At 36.2% G+C, this 10,114-nt stretch overlaps 1 protein-coding gene across 3 annotated transcripts in view; it reads left to right on the plus strand.

The window, feature by feature from the left end:
- The window catches only part of LOC144966168 (serine/threonine-protein kinase 32B-like), a 171,426-nt gene extending 162,367 nt beyond the window's left edge, over nucleotides 1-9,059 (plus strand). For 2 of the 3 annotated variants that reach the window (XM_078902308.1, XM_078902307.1), the window contains exons 11-13: nucleotides 151-279; nucleotides 745-812; nucleotides 6,723-8,515. In XM_078902308.1, the coding sequence (XP_078758434.1) occupies nucleotides 151-279; nucleotides 745-812; nucleotides 6,723-6,933 (408 nt within the window). In that variant the 3' untranslated portion in view covers nucleotides 6,934-8,515. Of the gene's footprint in view, nucleotides 1-150; nucleotides 280-744; nucleotides 813-6,722 lie in introns of all 3 variants that reach the window. The other variant, XM_078902306.1, reaches the window with a different exon arrangement.
- The last annotated feature ends 1,055 nt before the right edge of the window (nucleotides 9,060-10,114 follow it).

The raw sequence follows: 10,114 nt of genomic DNA on the forward strand, positions 1-10,114 counted from the left end.
TGTCGGCTAGGCACTCTTTGTAAAGTGCTTTGTTGAGCACGTTTAGTGGATATTGCTCCTTATAAATGTTCTAGTGAGAATCTAGTCTATGAATTTTTGGACGTCTTACTCTTTTTCATTTCTTTCTATTTTTTTTTTTTTTTGGAACAGAAAGATCATTTAAACTGTGACCCAACGTACGAGCTGGAAGAAATGATCATTGAAACCAAACCACTTCACAAGAAGAAGAAAAGGCTGGCGAAACAAATGTCAAAAAAGGAAAGCATGTCTTCTTCTGAGGTAAATTAATTGCAAGAATGTTTATTGATAAAAAAAAATTTAACTGAAGAAAAACAAGAACAGTAATGTGCAAAAAGAATTTTTTTAAAAATAAATAAATAGATGTCTAAATAAAAACCACTAACCCCCCACAAAAAAACACACACTAAAAAACCCAAAAACCAACAAGCAAAGAAAAAAAAATTTAAAACATGAAATTTAAGAAAAAAAAGAAAATAAACAAAAACAAAACAAGAAACAATAACAAAAACCAATAACCAAAAACAAAAATATTGAAAAGAAAAAAAAAAGGCTTATCCTCTAAATAACTTACCACGATTCAATTATGTTTCAAGTATTATATTGTATTGTATTGTATTGTATTGTATTGTATTGTATTCTATTCTATTGTATGTTTCATTAAATGTTAATCTTTGACGGCAAGCCAATGGTCAAGTTTTTACATCCTTTGTCATTTTTTTTCAGAATGTGAGCAACATGGGAGATACAGAGCCTGATGTGTTTGGAACATTTAAATACTACAACAGGGAAAGGTAATTTGTCACATACTGGAGAAAAGAAAAACACGTTTTCATTTCGGCTAGAAACCTTTACTTCAAGTTTTGAATAGTAGTAGTAGTAGTAGTGTTCGACAAATGGATGATGCCAAGTCTGCAAAGATAGTTCATCATCAAGCCCTACTGCAACCTCCTCGTGGTGTCGAACGGTAACAGGTCAAGCTGGCCAACTGCAGAGGGCGACAAGAATAGGCAATGGCAAACCATTCTTGTAACTTTGCCGAGTTAACTGCATGAATAAGTCCAAAAAGTCAAACGGTGACAGCGTAAAGGGGAGCATGTTTTCACGGAAGACTGCTGCCTCGCTCGGTTGGGAGCGTGATGTTCGTCAGGTCACACCGAACCGTCAGCCAGTTACTAGGCGAAATAAATTTAACAAATGTGACAAAACCAAAATTGGGACATGGAATGTCAGGACCTGTGCCCAAAAAGGAAAACTAAACAACATTCTAAAAGAAATGAAACGGCTCCAAATAAATATTCTTGGCCTGGCAGAGATGAGATGGAAAGAGCAGGGAACCATGTCAAAACAAGAAAACAACACGACATATAAGATCATATGGAGTGGTGGAACCTCTTTCCAAAAAGGAGTAGGGATGATCTTAGACCAAAAATCAACCAAATTTTACAAAGGGCACGTAGCAATCTCAGACAGAGTTTTGCTGGTTAAGCTAAGAGGACCTGTAGTTGACACCAATATTATTCAAGTTTATGCACCCACAGAAGAGGCGACAGATGCAGATATGACAGAGTTTTACCATTCACTAGACAAAGCAAAACGAATGTGTAAATCACAAGAAGTCCTTATGGTAATGGGGGACCTAAATGCTAAGATTGGCAGAGGCAGAGATGGTGACATAATCGGACCACATGGACTCGGAGACAGAAATGAACGAGGAAACATCTGGGCAGATTGGTGTAGAACAAATAAATTAATGATTTCAAACACCTGGTTTCAACAACACCCAAGAAGAACCTGGACATGGCAATCACCAGGGGACAGAGCAAGGAACCAGATAGACTTTATAGCAGTATCATCAAGATTCAGAAATGGCATATTAAATTGCAAAACCTACCCAGGCGCCGATGTAGACAGTGACCATGTCCCAGTTGTTTGTACAGTAAGGATAAAGTTTAAAGCTATTCAGAGAACGGCTGGTAGAATAAAGAGGGATTACAGGTTATGCAAAGACAATGGCATACAAACAAAAATGAGAGAAGAATTTGAAAATGCACTCATGATACAAAGCCAAAGTGAACCTGATAACGAAAAATGTGAAAAACAATTTGATATATTCCAAAAGTGTGTCAAAGCAACTGCAGAAAAACATTTACCAATAGCTCAAATAAACAGCAAAAAGGAATGGATGACAAATGAAATTCTAAACCTATTTGAAGAAAGACGAAAATGCAACAGAGGGTCTGCAGAATACCAAACATTGAACAACCACATTAAATCCAAATGCATCGAGGCACACGAGAACTATCTAGACTGGAAATGCTGCGAAATCGAAAGAGAATACAAACCCAACCCCCAACAAGCTCACCAAAGAATAAAAGAACTATCAGGGAAAAGGAAAAGCAAAGCAGCAGGAAGTTGTATCCAAAACAAACAAGGGGATCTGCTATTTGAAGAACAACATATAGAAAGCCGATGGGTAGAATACATAGGCGAACTGTACAATGATCCAAATAGAAATGAACCACCACTGAAATTCAAAGAACCATTAAGCGGTCCAAACATCACCAAAAGTGAAATTGAACATGCCATGGAACGAATGAGGGATGGTAAAGCAACAGGCCCTGATGAAATATCTGTAGAGGTATTAAAAAGCCTAGGAGATCTAGCAATTGATGAACTTCACATATTATTCAACAATATATACAATACTGGGAAAATTCCAGAAGATCTCTGTAACTCTATTTTCATAGCAATACCAAAGAAAGCAGGTGCAGTCAGATGCGAAAATTTTAGAACTATAAGTTTAATAAGCCACATCAACAAAATACTGTTGCGTATAATTATCAACAGGCTAAGGAATAAGATTAACCCCGAAATCGCAGAAGAACAATATGGATTCCAACCTGACAGAGGGACAAGGAACGCAATATACCTCCTCCGTGTTTTAAGTGAAAGAGCTATACAGGTTCAGACCCCACTATACCTCTGTTTTGTCGACTACAAAAAAGCTTTTGATAGAGTACGCCACGAAGAAATACTAAAACAACTGCACTCCATTGGCGCTGATGAGAAAGACCTCAGACTCATGCAAACATTATACTACACCCAGCAGGCATCTATCAAAATCGGAAACTCTACAGGAAATTCCATTCCTATTAAGAAAGGAGTCCGTCAAGGGTGTGTTGCCTCACCAGATCTGTTTAATCTATACCAAGAAACAATCATGAGGGGCATAAATAATATGGAGGGAATAAAAGTGGGAGGTCACAACATAAATAATATAAGATACGCAGACGATACGGTACTCATTGCAACATCAGAAATCCAACTTCAAAAGATTGTTGACAAAGTGGTAGTAGATAGTGAAGCCAAGGGAATGGAAGTGAATATCACCAAAACGGAATGCATGGTAATACAGAAAAACCCCGAAAACAACAACACCTGCAATATAACGATTCACGGCGAGCAACTTACCAACGTAGAAAGTTTTAAGTACCTAGGTTCAATAGTGACAACAGATGGAAGATGTAACCGAGACATACGAGCAAGAATAACTCAAGCCAAACAGGCCTTCATGGACCTGGGAAACATTTTGAAAAACAAACAGATGTCGTTCGGGATTAGATTCCGAGTCTTGAAGTGCTACGTGTGGCCAATCTTGTTATACGGATGCGAAAGCTGGACTACAAATGCAGAAACACAAAAGAACATTGAAGCTTTTGAAATGTGGTGCTTGAGAAGGATGCAGAGAATATCGTATACTGCACACAAAACGAACGAAGAAGTGCTAAAACAAAATACCAACAAAGGAAACTAATGCCCTTAATAGTGGATCGACAACTATCCTTTTTCGGACACATAGTAAGGAAAGATAAGAAGGAATACCTGGCAAGTTGTGGAAAAATACCTGGTAAACGCGCCCGGGGGAGACAAAGAAAAACACTCATAGACCAACTGAAGGGCTTCACCAACCTAACAATCCAAGAGCTGTTTGAAAAAGCAAGAGACAGGGAGGAATGGAGAGAGATAATTCATGCAGTATCCGAAGCCTGGACCAGGCATGGAACCTAGAAGAAGAAGAAGAAGTAGTAGTAGTAGTAGTAGTAGTAGTAGTAGTAGTAGTAGTAGTAGTAGTAGTAGTAGTAGTAGTAGTAGTAGTAGTAGTAGTAGGCGACACCTCCAAATTCATTTCGTCAACGCAGCTTCGAAAGTGTTCCTCCGCCCTAAGAACTGTTTAATAGACTTTTCGGCTTTCATGTAATGTGTTTATTAGGTCTTCTACTACCTGTTCATCCTGTGTCTCCTCATGTTTTTTCAACAATTCTTTGCTTCGCTCATTCCAGCATGGGATGGATTGTTTTCTAAAACCCCTGGGTATGTTCTTCTTTGCGGAGTTTAAGACAAGTTTGTTAAATCTCCCAATGTTCTCAGCTTTTGGGGAAAATTCTTTGGCAGGTTTTGTCAATTTCATCAGCGAAAGCTTTCCAGTTTGCTTTTCTGATATTCCACCCTGGTTTGGTCAGGGTGTTCATGATTAGAATTTCGATTCCAGTTCTAACAAGACTGGACGATGTTGACTGTGAGGAAAACCTCCAAGGACTTATCTAGTTGACTTCAGCGAATTTCCATTTGGGTCCTTTGTTACAAACACCAGGTCTGGGGTACAGTCTTTGCACCAACGGGCCGATCTTAGAGTTTCCTTTGTCTTTGGGGTTGTAAATGTGTGTTAGGTCATTAAGATTTGCCCATTGTGAGATCTCATTCCCTGGAGTGTCATTTTTGTTAATCGGAATGGTGGCTTTTGAAGTCTCTCATGATTATGGATGGGTGATTTACTTGGTCTTTAGGGTAAGAGGCCAAGTAAGATTTTGGTGGTTTGTATACAGTTCATTAGTAATTTCAGTGTCACCAAATTTATTAGTGATTCTTTGTGTGCCGTTGATGTTTGTGCTGCCTTCCAGGTCAGTGATTTTGGTCTGCTGCTCTGGCAGAAGTGATAATGCCATATTGCTTATGGTTCTATTTGTTTATTACGTGAGACCCCTGAATGTTATATCTTGAGGGAGGGGCAGTATCGCCGAGATGGGTTTCCTGGAGGAGGACAATGTCAACATCATAATATTTGAGTACATGTGATAAGTACTCTCATTTAACCATTGATATTTCTTCTATATTTAAGGAAATTTTTTTAATGCCCTATAGGAGATTGTTTTCAAGAAATTTCAGAAATCAACGGCACACAAAGAATCACTATTAAATTTGGTGACACTGACATTTTCTAATGTATACAAGTTTTGAATAAATCTTAAATACGAGGGAGTGATTATATAGGTCGACTGTATACCCACGCCTATAATGGCGGATATAGAGACCAATCTTTTTTAAAAACTGATCCGCAATGTCTGGAATTGTATAAAATGTATTACATGTTTTAATCACCATTTTACAATTCTTTAACCCTAACCATACATCTAGAAAGCTGAAATGAAAATACTGGCAATAAAAGTATACGATCATTGTTCTATCGTCAAATCATTCGAATGGTAGCTTATTATTACTACATCGCGCATACTGATAACCATGGCGAATGGATTAGACAGTTAACTGCAGCCGGACAATGGAACAATTCCACGTGGTTTAATTCGGTATATTATGCGGGGGTGAACCAGATATCCAAAACTGAACTTTAATTAAAGTGATAACACTTATTAAGTTGACATTTTCAATAAGTTAAGGAACTAAACTTATCGTCAGTATAACAAATAAACTTAATTAACTAAGGTCATAATTTTGACTAGTGAATAACCCAATCCGATAGAAAGAAGTTTTGAGAAGAATGGGTTTTTTAGTTATAGGTCGGTCCAGGTAATATCAAGTTTATGATTTTCACTCGTCGGGTGAGAGTGAGACGAACGAGAATTTTTGATCACGTGATCAAATTCTATTTCCCGTTCTCTCGTAACAATTCAGATCGGAGATGGAGTCTGTCTTCACGATAGAAGATGAAAACGGTTAGGAATAATTGTGCTTTGATTTTTATTAATTTGCGACAATAATAAAATACATATGCTGTAGAAATTGCGATTTGATCCTTTTTTATTCGCGGGTGTAAATCGTTGACATTGCACTTTGTTTGGAAAAATTCGGACAAAAATTACGACTTTGGTGATAAAAATGACTGATGACAATTATTGTAAAATTAAAGATTATTATAAATAATGTATAACTGCCTTATTTGTGGGCCGATTTGGTCATTCGTGTGGGTGTATCAATTTTATTGTAAAAGAGAGATAGGAGCTTCAGAGTTATTTTTTTTCTGATGCGAAATTAGTACTTTGTATTATTTAGCACCAAGAAAAATGTTTGGTAATAAAAATGTTACCCTCTTTAATCTACCGCCACCATCTATTGGTGTAGAATTGGGAGTCAAGCGTCCCAAAGTCAAAGTCTTCGACCAATCACAGACTCTCTACTCGGTCGACCGTCAATGTATTACGCTTCTGTTATGCAAAAAATGTAACACCTTTTTGAGTAGGTCTAACTGCTAAAATCTAAAGGTAAAAAAATAAAATTGTGAGGAATTTGAAAGTCATATTGCTAAAATCAGCTTGAAAAAAAAAAGAAGAACATTGGTCTTTATTTCTGATACGAGAACGTTACTGCATCGCACTGGGTCATCTCGCTATTCTTGTTCCTATCATCAGATGCAGTACAAAATCTCCGGATGAAAAGACTGGCAGTGAAAATGCGGAGCCACCTGTTTCACAAAGTCCACAGCAAACCCAGCCTTCTGTCATTGCCAGGGAAGAAAATGGCGACCCTTGGAATCAACAGCCGTGTGACCAAAACTCTAAAGCACCAAGTTGTGATCCTCAGACTACACAAATACATAATTCAATAATCAAATCCTCATGACAGTAGAAGATTCAGATGAAATACATACGATCATTTTAATATTGATACGAAATCACGTAATTACACAACCATGGCTACCTAAGGCAAGAAAAGGTCCTGTTTCGTGTATGCATAGATTAAGATAACCCAACTTGTCAAAATGTTACAGTCATATACCTAAAACTTTTTTTTGACATTTTGGCGGTTATCTAAAACTATCAATATATGAACTATATTATGTTTTCTGAAACGAAATGAAGAAAGGAGTGATGCCATCATTGTAGAAGGACTGTTCTGTAAAAGTCTTACATAAGGTCCTTGTGAATAGTTTCCATCAAGCTGCACTGAAATTTTTGTTTGTTTTGTTTTGTTGTTTTTTGTTTTTTTTTTACAAATAAATATATTGATCTAGAGAATATGCAAAAGTAATTGACTGTTTATCAAGAGTTTAAGCTGGAATATGTTATTGTAGATAACGCTGAAGGAAGGGAACGCAGGATTCCGATAGACGGAATAAATAGTTTTAATTTAAAGAATCAAATTATTTTTTAAAGGAAGCAGAAACTCATATTTGTCATGAAAAAGAAAATTCCTTTGAGGAGTGAATCAACTCGAATGAAATTCTGCAGGCACTTGGAAAATGGAATATGAAAATAGAAGTCAGCCGTAACTCAGATATTCCAGTAATCATCAGAAAGTGTTATCTTTTCATCTGACTCAATTTTTGAGCGTTTTTCCTCTTGGTGGATTCAAATTAAAAGAAGATGAAAATTTTTAGTAACAAGGTTACTTTCTTAGGAGAAATTAGAATTACAAGATGTAAATTTTAATATTGTGCAAAGGCTTTTAATCGAATCGCGAAAGTTAATTCTTAATCCAAGTGATACGGGATAGTAGAGATATCAACCGAGAAAAAACAACTTGCGAAACTGCGAAACGCCCGTGTCGTACTCGGACGTCATTCAATAAATTAGCTTTATCCAAGTTTGTCAATATGACTGTATAAAACGTATCCCATGTGTCATAAGCAGCGACATCTATATGAAGTCCTAGGTCATAAGTCGTTTATATTGTTAATGACACATGAGAGTAAGTTTCAGAAAAGATTGCGCCCATTTTTAGTAGATGGGTGCATTGTTGGCATCATTTAAGTCTTATTTATGAAAAGGGTTAATGATCTTTGACAAGGAAAATCATCGATTTTTTTTTTCGCATATTTTCGTGTTCAGGTTTTGCCGTATATTAGTGGGCTGTTAATTAATTGACGAAACAATGAAAATAGTGACGTAGATTTCGTGGTTCCAGTGTGCTCCACAAATTTTAATCATGATATTTTAAATATTATGTAGACTTTAAACAAATACGCCCAATTTAAAAATGGCATCCAATAAAGTTCTAAATACCCATGGAGGTGTGGTGATTTGTGAATAAATTAATTTCTTTACGTAAGATGAAAAGACCATTTTGACTCAGTTTCCAGCACTACAACACGTGCGTAAATTTTATTTTCATTTTTGCCCTGTATTACCAAATTTTCGGTTTCTTATGTCCCGTTTTCCATTTAACAGGTACTGATATGTTATAGCTTTAAAATGTCCCCAACGCTATTCGACTATGAGAACCACTTATTTTTGTTGTAGTATAATAAACAGAATTAACATATGATTCCAACATTGTCAAGCAGAGACCATTAAATCGTAGACACATTAAGAAACCTGTAAACATTTCCCTTCAAAACAGAATCATAACGTATCCGTATTCTAGACCATGGAAGAAAATAAAAAGGCACCCTGTTTAGGATCTTGTCAATTGCACAAGGCTTTCTGCTTAACCTTATATAGTCCATGATCCAGAGGGGGGGGGGGGACATTTTGAGTCATATACCATTGGAAAGCTTATAAAATTGTCTATCAGATCCCGGTTGTCTCCTCATCAAAAAGTGACCACATAAGTAAATTATGGCCCTTTGAAGATTTTTTTTTTTTTTTGAAAAATGAGATTTTTCCCCTGATTGTCAAAAAATAATAATACAGTATACATCAAACGTGTAAATTTAGATACCATTGGTTGAGACTGACATTTTGATTTTTCATAATGTATTTCGTGGCAAAACAATAATTCTTATGGCAGTTAATGACCTTTAAAAACAGTGAAAAGGTTAAAAGATGCGAAATTTTAAACAAAATTACAAGTGTACATTATGTACTTAAGTATCGGTTGTTATTTTTATATAAAGGACACACATTCTTATTTTAGAACGTTTATATTGTATTGTGTGATCAACAATAAAATTTCATGCAATAAAAGTACTAAGTATTATATCATCTCCCTTGATGTTCAACAATCCCAGAGCTATTTTGCAGTTACCGTGTTTGAATACAGTTATTTAGTTTAATAAGTACATTGCAACATATCGTACTGAACATATAATATCATTTAAATATTTGAGTTGCGTCATTTAAGATAAAATTATGTTCTTTTACGTTTACTAATCTTCGTCACGTGTGTTGTCAGAACTCGAATAGCATTCAGACTATGCACTTTCATCTCCACTGAGATCACTACTTTCACTCTCACTTGAATTTGAAATATGTGATTCAGAAGTAAGCATGTCTGTCAGCTCTATGGGAAACATTTTCTCACCCCAATCGATGGACAGTGTATTGTTGCAACGCTTCCAACCATGATATTCAACTGGTGGTAAATCGGGGAACTGTTGCAAAGCTCTTTTCCAAATTCGAACTTGATAATTTACTCGTTTTAAATGCAAGTCCAGTGATTGCTGACACGGAGGCATCATGCTTAAGTCGGTACTGCTTTTGGGAGATATAACATTGTTCTTTGTATTGAACTTTGAACAAACTCTTTGATATCGTAATTCATTGATGCTTTCATGCTCTGAATTGTAAATCTTACACACAAACTTTTCAAGCTGGCATTTAACTTCATCTGTGAGATTTTCGTGTTCACCAATATCCTTCATGGCAGTCTGTGATTCTGGATCATTACATAACGTTTTTAACGGCCTAATTTTGGCTTTGTTCAGAAACGCACTAGTTGAATCACAACCTGTTAGGGCATGAAATCCAAGTAAAGATGGAATTATATCCCCATTGACACTCTGGATAACATCATTTATTACGACAAGACGCCTCTTGTCACCAACACCAGTACCTTTCCAATGGAGATAATGCATCAACAA

This window comes from Berghia stephanieae, chromosome 2 (genome assembly GCF_034508935.2).
Source record: "Berghia stephanieae isolate SIO BIC M18660-M18661 chromosome 2, UCSD_Bste_1.3, whole genome shotgun sequence".
NCBI lineage: Eukaryota > Metazoa > Mollusca > Gastropoda > Nudibranchia > Aeolidiidae > Berghia > Berghia stephanieae.